The following is an 18,395-nucleotide window of genomic DNA, read 5'->3' on the forward strand; positions in this document are numbered from 1 at the left end:
GTTTCAATCAGAGAGTTGTGAACCTTTGGAATGGTCTCCCATACAGGGCTATTGATGCTGATGCTCAAGATGGTTAGGTTTCCGATCACCAGGGACTGTACAGGATTGTGAGGATGGTGTGGGTAAAAGGCACTGATGTGTTCAAATCTCTATGGTGTTGAAGCAGGACATTCAATCCATCAAGTTCCACACTGACCCTCCAAAGAGCACCCACCCAAACCCACCCCATATTTCCCATGGCTAATCTACCTAGCCTGTACATCCCTGGACACTATGGGCAATTTCCCCATGGCCAATCCTTCTAACTTGTATACCTTTGGACTCTGGGAGGAAACCAGAGCACTCAGAGGAAAGGGAAAAATTGACATTTTGGGTATAAGCCCTTCATCAGGAATGTCCTGACAAAGAGCTTTAGTCCAAAGTATTGATTCTCCTGCTCCTCGGATGCTGTCTGACCTGCTGTGCTTTTCCAGCACCACACTCTCAACTCTGATCTGCAGTCCTCACTTTCTCCCACTCCGAGCGAACCCACATAAACACAGGGAGAATGTGCAAACTCATCGTGGACAGTCGCCTGAGGGTGGAATCGAAACTGGATCCCTGATGCTTTCAGGCAGCAGTGCTAACCACTGGGCCACTGTGCCATCCTTGTCTGGATGGACTGGCTGGATGGGCTGAAGGACCTTTTCCAGTTCCTATCTTCCTAACCGTGTTAACCGTCTCCCCCGGCACTGACTGTAACCCACCCCTTCCTTGGGATGCAGAGGGACAGAGACCCTGCAGACTGCACCCCCCAAGCCACGGCCAATTCCCTGGACTGGTATTGGAGGCCATCTTTGACTTGCTGTGATGGAAACACCTGACTGACAGGAACCACCCCGCCCCCCCCCCCCCACCCCACCCCCCCCCCACCCCGCCGTGGTCTTTGGATTTGCCACACACGGAGTGTTTTTGCTGCAGACAGGTGGAGGAAGGTGTGAGATTAATGTAGCACACTGCCAGCCCGCCCCAACCCCTGCCCCAGACTGAGGGCAGCTGACCACTAGGCGGAGCTGCCTGGGGAGTGTGACTGCACTAATTGCCACAGCAAGGCCAGGCAAGGATAAAATGAGCATGCAGCTAGGTGTTAAGTGAGTGAGTATTAAGATAGCAAGTAGAAAGCACCGAAATGCAGCCTTTTTATACACGTCTTTTTAAAAATCCTACTTACTGACAGGGCATGGCCAATGCCTGTCCCTAATTGCCCCATGAGAATTGCCTTTTTGAACCTCTGCAGTCCATATGCTGTAGGTAGACCCACAATGCCCTCAGGGAGGGAATTCCAAGGATTTGGACACAGCCTGGTCCAATCCCTTATTTGGATCCCCGTCTGTTTGTGTCCGTGGTGCATCCCACAAGCCATTCTGTGTTTCTAGCGCTCCCTGTTACAGAGTACATTGAAAATGGCATCATCTCGAGACAGGGTGGTGAAGACAGTGTTTGGTATGCTTGCTTTTATTGTTCAGAGCGTTGACTATAGGAGTTGGGACATTACGTTGCAGTTGTACAGGGCATTGGTGAGGCCACTCTCAGAATACTGTCTACAATTCTGGTCGCAAACTATCAGAAGGATGTCATTAAACTGGAAACGGTGCAGAAAAGATTTAAAACAATGTTACTGGGACTGGGGGGGGGGGGGCGGGGGGGAGGGGTGTTGGTTGGAGTTATAAGGACAGGCTGGATAGATGGGGATGTTTTTCCATGGAGCATCAGAGGCTGAGGGAGTGACCTTATAGAGGTTTATACAATTATGCATGGATAGGGGGGGACAGCCAAAGTCTTTTCCCAGAGTAGTGGAGTGCAGAACGAGAGTACATCAGTTTAAGCTGAGAGGGGAAAGATTTAAAAGGGACATAAGGGGCAGGTTTTTCACACACAGGGTAGTCAGTGGGGTCAGTCTATGCTCTCCAGGGTCAGTGATACACACACAGTGGGGTCAGTCTGCACTCCCCAGGGTCAGTGATACACACACAGTGGGGTCAGTCTGCGCTCCCCAGGGTCAGTGATACACACACAGTGGGGTCAGTCGGCGCTCCCCAGGGTCAGTGATACACACACAGTGGGGTCAGTCTGTGCTCTCCAGGGTCAGTGATACACACACAGTGGGGTCAGTCTGTGCTCCCCAGGGTCAGTAATACACACACAGTGGGGTCAGTCTGTGCTCCCCAGGGTCAGTAATACACACACAGTGGGGTCAGTCTGTGCTCCCCAGGGTCAGTGATACACACACAGTGGGGTCAGCCTGCTCTCCCCAGGGTCAGTGATACACACACACAGTGGGGTCAGTCTGCTCTCCCCAGGGACAGTGATACACACACAGTGGGGTCAGTCTGTGCTCCCCAGGGTCAGTAATACACACACAGTGGGGTCAGTCTGTGCTCCCCAGGGTCAGTGATGCACACACAGTGGGGTCAGTCTGCTCTCCCCAGGGTCAGTGATACACACACAGTGGGGTCAGTCTGTGCTCCCCAGGGTCAGTGATACACACACAGTGGGGTCAGTCTGCTCTCCCCAGGGTCAGTGATAGACACACAGTGGGGTCAGTCTGTGCTCCCCAGGGTCAGTGATACACACACAGTGGGGTCAGTCTGTGCTCCCCAGGGTCAGTGATACACACACAGTGGGGTCAGTCTGTGCTCCCCAGGGTCAGTGATACACACACAGTGGGGTCAGTCTGTGCTCCCCGGGGTCAGTGATACACACACAGTGGGGTCAGTCTGTGCTCCCCGGGGTCAGTAATACACACACAGTGGGGTCAGTCTGTGCTCCCCAGGGTCAGTGATGCACACACAGTGGGGTCAGTCTGCTCTCCCCAGGGTCAGTGATACACACACAGTGGGGTCAGTCTGTGCTCCCCAGGGTCAGTGATACACACACAGTGGGGTCAGTCTGCTCTCCCCAGGGTCAGTGATAGACACACAGTGGGGTCAGTCTGTGCTCCCCAGGGTCAGTGATACACACACAGTGGGGTCAGTCTGTGCTCCCCAGGGTCAGTGATACACACACAGTGGGGTCAGTCTGTGCTCCCCAGGGTCAGTGATACACACACAGTGGGGTCAGTCTGTGCTCCCCGGGGTCAGTGATACACACACAGTGGGGTCATTTTTTCCCCCCGGGGTCAGTAATACACACACAGTGGGGTCAGTCTGCGCTCCCCAGGGTCAGTGATACACACACAATGGGGTCAGTCTGCGCTCCCCAGGGTCAGTGATACACACACAGTGGGGTCAGTCTGCGCTCCCCAGGGTCAGTGATACACACACAGTGGGGTCAGTCTGCGCTCCCCAGGGTCAGTGATACACACACAGTGGGGTCAGTCTGCGCTCCCCAGGGACAGTGATACACACACAGTGGGGTCAGTCTGCGCTCCCCAGGGTCAGTGATACACACACAGTGGGGTCAGTCTGCGCTCCCCAGGGTCAGTGATACACACACAGTGTGGTCAGTCTGCGCTCCCCAGGGTCAGTGATACACACACAGTGGGGTCAGTCTGCGCTCCCCAGGGACAGTGATACACACACAATGGGGTCAGTCTGTGCTCCCCAGGGTCAGTGATACACACACAGTGGGGTCAGTCTGCGCTCGCCAGGGTCAGTGATACACACACAGTGGAGTCAGTCTGCTCTCCCCAGGGACAGTGATACACACACAGTGGGGTCAGTCTGGGCTCCCCAGGGTCAGTGATACACACACAGTGGGGTCAGTCTGCTCTCCCCAGGGTCAGTGATACACACACAGTGGGGTCAGTCTGCTCTCCCCAGGGTCAGTGATACACACACAGTGGGGTCAGTCTGCGCTCCCCAGGGTCAGTGATACACACACAATGGGGTCAGTCTGCGCTCCCCAGGGTCAGTGATACGCACACAGTGGGGTCAGTCTGCGCTCCCCGGGGTCAGTGATACACACACAGTGGGGTCAGTCTGCGCTCCCCAGGGTCAGTGATACACACACAGTGGGGTCAGTCTGCGCACCCCAGGGTCAGTGATACACACACAGTGTGGTCAGTCTGCGCTCCCCAGGGTCAGTGATACACACACAGTGGGGTCAGTCTGCGCTCCCCAGGGACAGTGATACACACACAGTGGGGTCAGTCTGTGCTCCCCAGGGTCAGTGATACACACACAGTGGGGTCAGTCTGCGCTCGCCAGGGTCAGTGATACACACACAGTGGAGTCAGTCTGCTCTCCCCAGGGTCAGTGATACACACACAGTGGGGTCAGTCTGGGCTCCCCAGGGTCAGTGATACACACACAGTGGGGTCAGTCTGCTCTCCCCAGGGTCAGTGATACACACACAGTGGGGTCAGTCTGCTCTCCCCAGGGTCAGTAATACACACACACAGTGGGGTCAGTCTGTGCTCCCCAGGGTCAGTGATACACACACAGTGGGGTCAGTCTGCGCTCCCCAGGGTCAGTGATACACACACAGTGGGGTCAGTCTGCGCTCCCCAGGGTCAGTGATACACACACAGTGGGGTCAGTCTGTGCTCCCCAGGGTCAGTGATGCACACACAGTGGGGTCAGTCTGCGCTCCCCAGGGTCAGTGATACACACACAGTGGGGTCAGTCTGTGCTCCCCAGGGTCAGTGATATACACACAGTGGGGTCAGTCTGCGCTCTCCAGAGTCAGTGATACACACACAGTGGAGTCAGTCTGCTCTCCCCAGGGTCAGTGATACACACACAGTGGGGTCAGTCTGCGCTCCCCAGGGTCAGTGATACACACACAGTGGGGTCAGTCTGCTCTCCCAAAGGTCAGTGATACACACACAGTGGGGTCAGTCTGTGCTCCCCAGGGTCAGTGATACACACACAGTGGGGTCAGTCTGTGCTCCCCGGGGTCAGTAATACAGACACAGTGGAGTCAGTCTGTGCTCCCCGGGGTCAGTGATACACACACAGTGGGGTCAGTCTGCGCTCCCCAGGGTCATGATACACACACAGTGGGGTCAGTCTGCACTCCCCAGGGTCAATGATACACACACAGTGGGGTCAGTCTGTGCTCCCCAGGGTTAGTGATGCACACACAGTGGGGTCAGTCTGCACACCCCGGGGTCAGTGATACACACACAGTGGGGTCAGTCTGCGCTCCCCAGGGTCAGTGATACACACACAGTGGGGTCAGTCTGTGCTCCCCAGGGTCAGTGATACACACACAGTGGGGTCAGTCTGCGCTCTCCGGGGTCAGTGATACACACACAGTGGGGTCAGTCTGTGCTCCCCAGCGTCAGTGATACACACTCAGTGGGGTCAGTCTGCGCTCCCCAGGGTGAGTGATACACACAGAGTGGGGTCAGTCTGCTCTCCCCAGGGTCAGTGATACACACACAGTGGGGTCAGTCTGCGCTCCCCAGGGTCAGTGATGCACACACAGTGGGGTCAGTCTGCACTCCCCAGGGTCAATGATACACACACAGTGGGGTCAGTCTGTGCTCCCCAGGGTCAGTGATGCACACACAGTGGGGTCAGTCTGCACTCCCCAGGGTCAGTGATATACACACAATGGGGTCAGTCTGCGCTCCACAGGGTCAATGATACACACACAGTGGGAAAGTCTGCTCTCCCCAGGGTCAGTGATACACACACAGTGGGGTCAGTCTGCACTCCCCAGGGTCAGTGATATACACACAGTGGGGTCAGTCTGTACCCCCCGGGGTCAGTGATACACACACAGTGGGGTCAGTCTGCTCTCCCCAGGGTCAGTGATACACATACAGTGGGGTCAGTCTGTGCTCCCTGGGGTCAGTGATACACACACAGTGGGGTCAGTCTGTGCTCCCCAGGGTCAGTGGTACACACACAGTGGGGTCAGTCTGTGCTCCCCGGGGTCAGTGATACACACACAGTGGGGTCAGTCTGTGCTCCCCAGGGTCAGTGATACACACACAGTGGGGTCAGTCTGTGCTCCCCAGGGTCAGTGATACACACACAGTGGGGTCAGTCTGCGCTCCCCAGGGTCAGTGATACACACACAGTGGAGTCAGTCTTTGCTCCCCAGGGTCAATGATACACACACAGTGGGGTCAGTCTGCACTCCCTTGCTGCAGGCAAATGATACAAATTCAGTTTGGGAACTGGTCAGCATGGATGAGTTGGGCTGAAGGGTTTCCGTGCAGTGTGACTCTTTGACTCTATCTGCTAGTAATCTCACCCAACACGGATTGCTTTAATATTCTGTTTTTTTTTCATTCTCTCTCGGATGTTATTGCATTTAAGGTTCTGAACCTGCCAGGTGAGGGCTCCTCACCCACTCACCTCAGATCAACTGCAATTTAAAATGCAAACCTCAATTATTGACAGAGCAAATGGTCCTTTGAATAGAGTTGATTGTTCTCTCATTGTTTGTACTGGTTGGCTGAGGGCTGCCTGATGAGTGTGACAGATTTAGAAAGACTCTATTTCTGGTCACACGCAGGTATATTTTAAGCTGCTCTCTGGGTTGTTTTGATAGCTGTTCAACACCTTTACCACGGATCAAACATTTCCAAGTTGTTCTGTTGATGACAGAAAGCAGGAATGTTCCATAGTCGAGAGTTCAGCTCTGCTGGTGTTTTCCACAAGTTTGTGTCCAGCACCGAAAGGGATTTGACTGCTTAGAAATTAAGATTTTCCAACTTAGAATCACCATTAAACACTCCTGCACAGGGACAGCATGGGGTTAGATAAAGAGTAAATCTCTCTCTACACTGTCCCCCATTAAACACTCCCAGCACAGGGTTAGACACAGAGTAAAGCTCCCTCTACACTGCCTCCCATCAAATACTCTCAGGAAAGGTACAGCATGGGGTTAGATACAGAATAAAACTCCCCCTACATTATCCCACATCAAACACTCTCAGGTCAGGGATGGATTAGACACAGAGTAAAGTTGCCTCCACACTGTCCCCCATCAAACAGTCTCAGGAAAGGGACAGCATGGGGTTGAATACAGAGTAAAACTCCTCTATACTGTCTAAATCAGAGTGGTGCTGGAAAAGCACAGCAGGTCAGGCAGCATCCAAGGAGCAGGAAAATCAATGTTTCGGGCAAAAGCCCTTCTTCAGGAATAGAGCTGGATTCCTGATGAAGGGCTTTTGCCCAAAACGTTGATTTTCCTGCTCCTTGGATGCTGCCTGACCTGCTGTGCTTTTCCAGCAACACTCTGATCTAGACTCTGGTTTCCAGCATCTGCAGTACTCACTTTTGCTTAGTCCCTCTACACTGTCCCCTATCAAACTCTCCTAGGGCAGGGACAAAAACAGAAATTGCTGGAAAAGCTCAGCAGGTCTGGCAGCATCTGTGGAGAGAAATCAGAGTTAACATTTCAGATCGAGTGACCCTTCCTCAGAGTTAGTTAAGGGAGGGTCTTGTTTGACAACATTGGATCTGAACAAGGCTGAGAGCAGGAGGTGCTTGTAGATGGATGTGCCTGTGTGTGGAAGTCTGTTTCCAGTGGGTGTCCACTGGGTTTGGTGTTGGGAGCCTTACTCTTGTGGTGACTTACATTGGAATATAGTGGGTACAATCAAGCAGATATTGGTTGGTAGAACAGAATAGAAATTTATGGTCACATATATTTTTCCATGGAAAATATGGTGAAAAGTTTTATAATTCGCCCAATCCCAGCACCTAAATTAATGACCAAAGTCATATGTAATAGGTGAAATTCAGACAAAGTTTATCACAGATTAGTTATTGGGCCCGGAGCTTGAGGAAAGCCTGGGTTAGGGACGATGGAATACCTTGAAGGTAAAATCAGACTGAGAACACCACTCCAGGTCTCTGGAGACTAGGCCGGAAGCCTCCACCAGGGATTATTTTAGATTAGATTCCCTACAGCCCCTTCGGCCCAACCAGTCCACACCGACCCTCTGAAGAGGGGTTGGTGACGATTCCCCACGGCAAATTCACCGCCGATGATGAAGCACTGCCAGTTCTCCACCAGCGTTTCTCCACTGGGGTCGTTTGACCTCTGGAGACTATTCACCACCGGAAATATATACATGTACTGATTGTTTTCCCTCCCACCTATTCTTTCATACTTCTCAGTCCCCTTTATTTATACAACTACATACTACATATTGATTAAAAAAGGAGGTAAAATAAATATCATTTTATTGGTTTATATATAAAAATGAGTTACAAACTTTAACCAGAAAAAGGAAACATATTTTAAAAATCTTTATAATGGCAGTAAAATCTCACCTTAATATTAAACAATGAAATTTCAGTTCATTTGTTAGTTATGCGCTATTTATCTAAGATATTCCAAACAATCTCTTTCACCATATTCAAGAGCAACTTTTTAAATTCTATTGTCTGCATCTCGATTTTTTTTAGCTTTATTTGTGGTGGGTAACCCGCTATCAGCTGTTCCATATATAAATCTCGCCCCTTTTGCACTTTCATTAACGTTCCAATACATTTCCATATGGTTGGGTGGTGAGCTCTGAGTACAAAAGCAATTCTCCGATGAGTGGCTTCAACGTGATTATTTGTGTGATCTTCATCGTTTATTATTATCTCATAGACCGACCACATATTATGGGGAAACAAAGGTGCCCTTCGGCTACTGCCATGTCTATTGTAGAGTCCAATATAATTAAATTCAAACCAATCTGGTATTGGTTGTAGTTCTTGAGGCAAAAAATCTGCGAGTGCTTCAAAATGTATGACTTATTTGCGGTGGCGAATCGTTTTCAGTGGCCAATGGGCAGTGGCTAAGTGTCCTCGGCGGTCAAAGGGCAGTGGCTAATCGTCGGCAACGAATCTGCTGTGGCGATTGGTCCCATCCTGCCAAAGAGTAACCCACCCAGACCCATTTCCCTCTGACTAATGCACCTAACACTATGGGCAATTTAGCATGGCCAATTCACCTAAACTGCACATCTTTGGACTGTGGGAGGAAACCGGAGCACCCGGAGGAAACCCACGCAGACACGGGGAGAATGTGCAAACTCCACACAGTCAGTCACCTGAGGCTGGAATTGAACCTGGGACCCTGGTGCTGTGAAGCACTGAGCCACCATGCCGCCAAATGTAGTAAATAGTGAAGATGGTAGCCATAAGCTGCAGGAGAATGTAAACAGGTGATCAGCTGAGCAGAGCAATGCGAATGGGATTCAACCAGAAATGCTGCTTGTGAGGGTAAACAAGACTTGGCCATTGACTACAATCACAGCTGTGATAGGGTTTTAATCAGTAACAGACAGAAAAAACCTGCAGATGCTGGAATCCATAGCAGACAGGCAGGAGGCTGGAAGAACACAGCAAGGCAGGCAGCATCAGGAGGTGGAGAAATCAACTTTTTCAGATGTCACCCTTCTTCAGGACTGGGGGTGGGGGTGGGGGGGGAGCTGCAGATAAAGGGGGTGGTGGGGGCAGGGTGGTGAGGTGGGGATAGGTGAAGACAGGTAAAGGGTACGACCTGGTTGGTCAATGGGAGGAATTGGCAGTCAACCCCTTTGTTCTCTGTACACCTGAGACCTTCTGCGTACTCTGTCCTCCTCAGATACATGGACCATGTGTACAGACACTTGGAGTTTAACACAAGACTGCAGTCCAAAATAAATGCGATAACTGGGCCATTGAATCAGGACTGACAGGCAGGAGGCTGGAAGAACACAGCACGCCAGGCAGCATCAGGAGGTGGAGAAGTCAATGTTTCAGGTATAACCCTTCTTCTGGACTGGGGGGGTGATGTAAGGGGAGCTACAGAGAAGTGGCTTCCTGTGTTCTTCCAGCCTCCTGCTTGTCTATGTTTAATCAGTAAGGACAGTCAACAGTTATGAGGAAACAGCAGGAAAGTCATGTTAAGGATTACTTGACCAGAGATGAACCCATTGAATGGTGCAGCAGAGTAAATGGGCCGAATGGCCTACTTCTGCTCCACACATTATGGCTTTCCACCTGCCCAGCCTCATTTCCAAGCAGTACATCCACAATACCATCCCCCCCACCCCCCCCCCGCCGCGCCCCTCCCTGGTTGGGCATGCTGCATGCTTACTAAAATATTCTCCCGGATGTGGTATAGGATGTTTTCCCTCCCCACCTTGCACATCATAATCATCATTGTTAATATTGGGGTCGGTAAAATCCCCTACGATTACTGCTTTAGTAATCTCCCACCTCTCTGAAATGTGATTCTGTTTTAGATGCTCTCTGTCTCCCTCTCCCTGACTGTTCTTTTGGGGCCTTATAATACACATTACAGCAACATGATTATCCCTTTTCTGTTTCTTACTCCAACCCATATGGTCTCATTCGATGATCGTCCCAAGATAGGAAGGATATTATTAAGCTGGAGAGGTTTCCGAAGAGATTTCCCAGGATGTTGCTGGGAATGGAGGGGTTGAGTTGTAAAGAAATGCTGGATAGGTTAGATTCCCTACTGTGTGGAAACAGGCCATTTTGACCCAACAAGTCCACACCAACCCTCCGAAGAGTAACCCACCCAGATCCATTTCCCTCTGACTAAAGCACCTTGCACTATGGGCAATTCACCTGACCTGCACATCTTTGGACTGTGGGAGGAAACCGGAGCACCCGGAGGAAACCCACGCAGACACGGGGAGAATGTGCAAACTCCACACAGTTACCCAAGGCTGGAATTGAACCCGGGTCCCTGACACTGTGAGGCAGCGGTGCTAACCACTGAGCCACCCAGCCATCCACAGCTGGGCTGGGACTTTTCTCATTGGAGTGTAGGAGGCTGAGGCGTGACCTTATAGTTGTTTATAAAGGAAGGAGGGGCATAGATAGAGTTAATGGTCGTTGTCTTTTCCCTAGGGTGGGGGATTTCAAGACTTGGGGGTACTTTTTTATGGTGAGAGGAGAGAGATTTAAAAATGACACGAGGGGCAAATATTTTACTCAGAGGGTGGTTTGTGTGAGGAACGAACTTCCTGGGTGAATATGGGTACAGTTGCAATGTTGAAAAAACATTTGGATAAGTACATGAATAGGAAAGGTTTGGAGGGAAATGGATCAGGAGCAGGCAGGTGGGACTAGTTTAGTTTGGAATTATGGTCAGCACGGACTAGTTGGACCGAAGGGCCTGTTTCCACGGTGTATGACTCAATAACTCTATAACATTTCTCCTCACTGCTACAATTAATTACTAGATCAATATTGCGACTATCCCCCACCCCGATGCCATATCTCAGAACGCCCTATAACCCAAAATATTGAGCTGCCCATCTTTCTGCCAAGTCTCAGTCATAGCTTTGATATTGAACATAGAACATAGAATTGTACAGCGCAGGAATGGGCTTTTTGGCCCTTGATATTGTGCCGAACGTGACACCAAATTAAATTAATCTCTTCTGCCTGCCCTTGGTCCACCTCCCTCCATTCCTTGCGTATCCATGTGCTCATCTAAAGGTCTCTTAAATGCCCCTATTGTATCTGCCTCCACTCCCACCCCTGGCTGCACGTTCCACACCCCTAACACTCTCTGGGTAAAACACTTGCCCCTCACATCTCCTTTGAACTTCCCCCCTCACCTTAAATGCATGCTGTGTGCCCTCATGTTATTTATCTTATTCCTCAGGCTCCTTGCATTCAAATGTATTCTACTTAGTGTCGCTAAACTTTCTACTTTCGTGGCTACCCTATGTTTCTACTGCCTTCGACACTCACTTATTAACGTTTTACAATTCCAACGCCATCTCGCTTTCTCTTCGCCCGAGCAACTTGTCAGGATCCCGTTCCTCCGACAATCCAGTTACAATCCACCCCAGCAGCATTAGTAACCTTCCCAGTGGGAACGGTGTTCCCATTCCTATTCAGATGTAACCCGTCCAAGACTCCTAGTGCCTCAGGAAGCTAAAGCTCTCTCTTTTGCACTGTGTCACCAGTCATGTGTTCACCTGCCCTATCCTTCTATTCCTCTACTCACTATGGAGTGGCATAGGAATTAAGCTGGACGTTACTGTTTTTGAAGTCCTGCTTTTCAATTTCCTAATGACCTCACTAAAGTCGGCTCACGAGATGTCACCTCACTTTCTTCCTGCGTCATTGGTTCCAAAATGGATCATGACCTTTGCTCTTCACCATCCGACTTTTGGAAACTCTGCAGCTGTTTTATGATATCCTTGACTCTGACACCTGAGATTCCAATTAATCTGGCACCCTAATTTAAGTTGTTCCAGCATTAACGCCCATGCCTTCATTTCCCTAGTGCCTAGACGCTGGAATTCTGTTCCATGTTTCCTGTGAGCTTCCTTTCTCTACTGCACTCCTTAAAGCCCCATCAATGACATACCTCTTGTAGCTCATAATGTCTTGCTTTGTTTTATAATAGCTTCTACAATGCACCTTGGAGACATTTGATCACTTTAAAGGTGTTACGGAGGTATAAGTTGTTGTTGTAAACAGTTGTGGATTCAGAACCATTTTAAACCTCCAAATTAACTCAACCCCTGTACCTCTGAAAGTGCTCCTGTCAATCACCTTTCTTCCTCATTGCTTACTTTATTCCCTTGTTTGGTGGCAGCGAACTGGGATCTTGCTGAAAAGATTGATGTGTTGCCCAGGTTTATTTCTCTTGTTCTCGTCAGGACACATGCAAGAATGCCAAACTTTTAAAGATTCACAACATGGGGAGGTGATAACCTACTGTTATTCTCACTGGAACTATTGATCCAGAGACCCAGGGAATGGTCTGGGGACGCAGCTTCAAATCTTAACACCACGGATGGAGGCATTTGAACTCAGTTAAAAAAAAACTGGAATTAAGGTCGAATGCTGATTAGCCATTGTGGATTGTTGGTAAACCCCATCTGGTTCACTAATGCCCTTCAGGGAAGGAGGCTACTGTCCTTACCTGGTCTGGCCTACATGTGACTCCAGACCAACAGCAATGTGATTGACTCTCAACTGCCCTCTGGTTACTTATGGATGGGCAATAAATATTGGTCTAGTCAGAGACACCCTCATCCCATCACTGAATACGAAAAGCAACAGAAATATGAAGGTGCTGGGGAGTGAGGAGCCTTTACTGCTGTATCAGTTGCTTTCTTTATGGCAAACACGGACAGGAGGAGCAGGAGTAGACCATTTGGCCCATCGACCCTGCTGTCCCATTCAGTATGATCAGAGCTGAGCATTAAGCTCAATCCTGGCTTCTGTCATACCCTTTGATCCCTTTAGCTATATCTAACTCTTTCTTGAAAACATTAAATGTTTTGGCCTCAACCACTTTCTGTGACAGAGAATTCCACAGGCTCCCCACTCTCTGGGTGAAGACATTTCTCCTCATCTCAGTCATAACTCCTTATCCTTAAGTATGACCCCGTTTCTGGACTCCCTGGTCATCGGAAATAGAGCTAGAATAGAACCAGAAATAGAAGCATCCTTCCTGTGTCTACCCTGTCTAGTCATAGAGTCATAGAGATGTACAGTACGGAAACAGGCCCTTCAGTCCAACCCGTCCATGCTGACTAGATATCCCAACCCAATCTAGTCCCACCTGCCAGCACCCGGCCCATATCCCTCCAAACCCTTCCTATTCATATACCCATCCAAATGCCTCTTAAATGTTGCAATTGTACCAGCCTCCACCACTTCCTCTGGCAGCTCATTCCATACATGTACCACCGTCTGTGTGAAAACATTGCCCTTTAGGTCTCTTTTATATCTTTCCCCTCTCACCCTAAACCTATGCCCTCTAGTTCTGCGCTACCTGACCCCAGGGAAAAGAAAAGGAGACCAGAATCGCACGCAATATTCTAAGTGTCCTAACCAATGTCCTGTACAGCTGCAACATGACCTCCCAACTACTGTACTCAATACTCCGACCAATAAAGGAAAGCATACCAAACGCCTTCTTCACTATCCTATCTACCTGTGATTCCACTTTCAAGGAGCTATGAACCTGCACTCCAAGGTCTCTTTGTTCAGCAACACTCCCTAGAACCTTACCATTAAGTGTATAAGTCCTGCTAAGATTTGCTTTCCCAAAATGAGCACCTCACATTTATCTGAATTAAACTCCATCTGCCACTCCTCAGCCCATTGGCCCATCTGGTCCAGATCCTGTTGTAATCTGAGGTAACCATCTTCGCTGTCCACTGTGCCTCCAATTTTGGTGTCATCTGCAAACTTACTAACTATACCTTTTACGTTCGCATCCAAGTCATTTATATAAATGACGAAAAGTAGAGGACCCAGCACTGATCCTTGTGGCACTCCACTGGTCACAGGCCTCCAGTCTGAAAACAACCCTCCACCACCACCCTCTGTCTTCTACCTTTGAGCCAGTTCTGTAGGATTCCATGAGAACCGCTCCCCTCTCCCTCCCCCTCCCCATTCTTCTAAACCAAAGACAATCCGAAATTATTCCCTTTCTCCTCATTTGTCAGTCCTGCCATCCCAGGAATCAATTTGGTAAACACCTCAGCCAACCAGAATTGACTTTGCCACCAATTGGCACCCTTGCTGACACACTTTAATGAACTTCATCGATTGTGAAGTACTTTGCAAAAGGTGCTATCAGAATGCAATTCTCTCTCATCCAACCCCAGTCTGCCTGAATGTGTCAGATTCAATAAACAGACCAGAGCAGGCACTATGATGGTTGAAAATATTTATTAGTGTCTCTTTACTGCTTTGATTTTCTCACGGAACACACGTTGATGAGTCATTTAAACATTTTCACACACAAAACCTTGGATAGATGATAAGCAGCAGCATAGGAGGATGGACTTCACAAATCTTCCTTTCTTTCCTGAAAACCAATGTTTATAAAACTTCTCACATAGGTCCAGAATAAAGGCTGTTCCCACCTTCTTGGGGAAATTAAGGCTGGATAATTAATACTCCCCAGGAAAGAATGAAAAGTCACTGAAGGTCTCATTGTGATGGTGGTGGGTAACTGAGAGAGAGAGAGAGAGAGAGAGAGAGAGGTGGCAGGTAACTGAGAGAGAGAGAAAGAGATGGAGAGAGAGGTGGCGGGTAACTGAGAAAGAGATAGAGAGAGGTGGCGGGTAACTGAGAGAGAGAGAGATACAGAGAGAGAGGTGGCAGGTAACTGAGAGAGAGAGAGAGAGAGAGAGAGAGAGGTGGCGGGTAACTGAGAGAGAGAGAGAGATAGAGAGAGAGGTGGCGGGTAACAGAGAGAGAGAGAGAGATATACAGAGAGAGAGGTGGTGGGTAATTGAGAAAGAGAGAGAGAGATAACTGAGAGTCTTACACTAAGAGTGGGCCATGTGATAGAGAAGTGGTAAAAGAAAGTAATTAGCTGCAGTTCACAAAGGACTGAAGGCATCTCTCTCAATTAATGAGAGACAATTGAACTGAGAGGGTTAGACTGAGGGTGGGGAGGTAACATAGAGTGTTTATAACTGGGGGTCCTCAGGGTGGGGTATAACGGGGTGACTGTTATAATGGAAGGTCATAAACTGAGAATCAGTGTAACAGAGAGCACTACAACTGAGTCAGTGTGACAGGGACAGGGAATGTTATAACGGAGAGTCTCACAGTGAGGGTCAGGGTGTGACAGATAGAGTGTTAAATCTGACAGTCTCACAGTGAGGGACAATATGACAGAGAGTGTTATAACGGAGAGTCTCACAGTGAGGGTCAGGGTGTGACAGATAGAGTGTTAAATCTGACAGTCTCACAGTGAGGGACAATATGACAGAGAGTGTTATAACGGAGAGTCTCACAGTGAGGGTCAGGGTGTGACAGACAGAGTGTTAAATCTGAGAGTCTCACAGTGAGGGACAATATGACAGAGAGTGTTATAATGGAGAGTCTCACAGTGAGGGTCAGGGTGTGACAGATAGAGTGTTAAATCTGAGAGTCTCACAGCGACAATATGACAGAGAGTGTTATAATGGAGAGTCTCCATTATAACACTCTCTGTCATATTGTCGCTCACTATGAGACAGACAGAGTGTTATAACTGAGAGCTGTATAGTGACAGTGAGTGATATTGTACTGAATGAGATAACTTATGGCCCCTTCTGTTCAAAATCTTGGTTAGATGACAGAAATCAGGGATGTCGGGATAGGGAGAAATAATGATCAGGTGGGTTGTGTTTCTAGCAGAGTCGACTTAATTCCAGGTATCATCCCAGTTGGAAAGTTTGACCAGTGGGTTTCAAATGGAGCTGGGCAGGAGGGAGAAAAAACAGATTATTATGGATCTTGAATCATTGACAGTTCAAGAACTCAGCAGGTCAGGCAGCACCTGTGGAGCAAAAACATCAGACTCTAAAGGTGAACTCTGTTTCTCTCTGCCTGACTTGCTGAGTTTCTTCAGCACTCGCTGTTATAGTTTCATATCTAACATCATATTCGTTCCTTTGCCTGAGCTTTGATCTCAATAGTGTAACATACAACTTCTGAATCAGATTAACCAGGATCCACATGTCAATACGAAGTTGCTTTTATTGAGGATTATGGATTGGCAGAGCTCCTTTAGTGTTAGTCATCATACACTGACTGTGTGATATCACAGAAAGTGTATTGGATAAACCCAACTATTCAGCAGCTGTTGATTGTCAGTGCTTATGCAATCATCCAGAAGTTTTAATCTCAGTGACACAATTCAGGCTTTATCGTCCAGCTGTTAAAATCCATATGTCAGAATCCTGACATTACAGTCCAGACACTGGATGTTATAATTCAATATTTTAATCTAGGTGCTACACACTGGGTGTAATAATCTAACATTATAGTCCAGATTTGATTTGATTTGATTTGGTTTATTGTCATGTGTACCTAAGTACAGTGAAAAGCTTTGTTTGTACAGGCAACTCATAGTAACAAGGACAGATAGATCTTTGAGTGAACAATGGACAGAGACATACAAATTACATCGCACAGGGCGTGCACTAGGCAGGATCAACATTAGCAAGATCAATATTATTTGAAGTTCGAGAGTCCTTCATCAGTCTGATAACGGCAGGGAAGAAGTTGTTCCTGAACCTGTTGGTGCGTGCGTTCAAGCTTGTGTATCTTCTCCCTGATGGAAGAGTTTAGAGGAGATCATTACCAGGGTGTGATGGGACTTTGTTACAGACTAGATGTTACAATCTGACATTACAGTCCAGATGTTACACACTGGGTATTATAATCTAATATTATATTCCAGATGTTACACACGGTGCTACAATCTGACATTACAGTCCAGATGTTACACACTGGATGTTATAATCTAACATTACAGTCTAGATGTTACACACTGGATGTTATAATCTAATATTATATTCCAGATGTTACACACAGTGCTACAATCTGATATTACAGTCCAGATGTTACACACTGGGTGTTATAATCTAATATTATATTCCAGATGTTACACACGGTGCTACAATCTGATATTACAGTCCAGATGTTACACACTGGATGTTATAATCTGACATTACAGTCTAGATGTTACACACTGGATGTTATAATCTAATATTATATTCCAGATGTTACACACAGTGCTACAATCTGATATTACAGTCTAGATGTTACACACTGGGTGTTATAATCTAATATTATATTCCAGATGTTACACACTGTGCTACAATCTGACATTACAGTCTAGATATTACACACTGGGTGTAATAATCTGACATTGTAGCCCAGATGTTATCCACCAGATGTTACCATCTGGTATTACAGCCCAGATGTGACTATCTAGATGTTGACATTTGAGAGGCTGGAATGAAACAGCCTGAACTGTATTTCAGTGACCACCCCCACCTCCCCCCCCAATTCTCTGCTGACAGTCACTGCTGAGTCTCACACAGAGTGGTAGCTGGCATGAGGTACTGGTGCTGCAGTCTTACCCCCACTCCTTACCATGCCCTCTGTCTCATTCAGGGTGTGTCGTACCTGTACAAAGTCACGGAGCTTCCTACATGAGGATCCCTCGCCGCTTTCTCCCGAAAGCTTTCGGTCCAACGTCAGTGGGAATGAAGATGCTGCTGAGAGCTCCAGAACGGCTCAGAAAGTCAGCCAGGCGGTGTATCACACAGGTGGCCACGTTACAGGAACGTTTCTGCTTGTGGAACTGGAGCAACCTGCCACAAGACAGCGGAGGGGAAAGGGTTAAAACAGGCAGCTTGAACGGTCAGGGGGCAATGAGGGCAAAAGGAGCAGGCAGCAAGAGGAGGAGGTGGAGAGAGAATGGATAGAGCACAAAATTAAACTGAGAGGCTGACCTCAGCAAGATTAACAAAGGAGAAAGATCAAGTGCCAGGCAGGGCATGACAGACAGATAGATAGATAGATAGATAGAAAGATAGACAGATAGATAGACAAATAGATCGATAGATACATAGATAGATAGACAGACAGATAGCTAGATAGATACATAGATAGATAGATAGTCAGATAGATCGATAGACAGACAGATAGATAGATAGATAGACAGACAAA

General features: G+C 48.3%; 1 protein-coding gene across 1 annotated transcript in view; it reads right to left on the minus strand.

The window, feature by feature from the left end:
• Positions 1–14,668: 14,668 nt before the first annotated feature.
• Positions 14,669–18,395, minus strand: part of LOC140489017 (calcitonin receptor-stimulating peptide 2-like) — an 18,844-nt gene continuing 15,117 nt past the window's right edge. The window contains exons 4-5 of the mRNA XM_072588248.1: positions 17,850–18,037; positions 14,669–16,989 (exon numbers count right to left, since the gene is read on the minus strand). Of these exons, the coding sequence (XP_072444349.1) occupies positions 17,872–18,037 (166 nt within the window). The 3' untranslated portion in view covers positions 14,669–16,989; positions 17,850–17,871. The remainder of the gene's footprint in view (positions 16,990–17,849; positions 18,038–18,395) is intronic.

This window comes from Chiloscyllium punctatum, chromosome 18 (genome assembly GCF_047496795.1).
Source record: "Chiloscyllium punctatum isolate Juve2018m chromosome 18, sChiPun1.3, whole genome shotgun sequence".
Classification (NCBI taxonomy): Eukaryota; Metazoa; Chordata; class Chondrichthyes; order Orectolobiformes; family Hemiscylliidae; genus Chiloscyllium; species Chiloscyllium punctatum.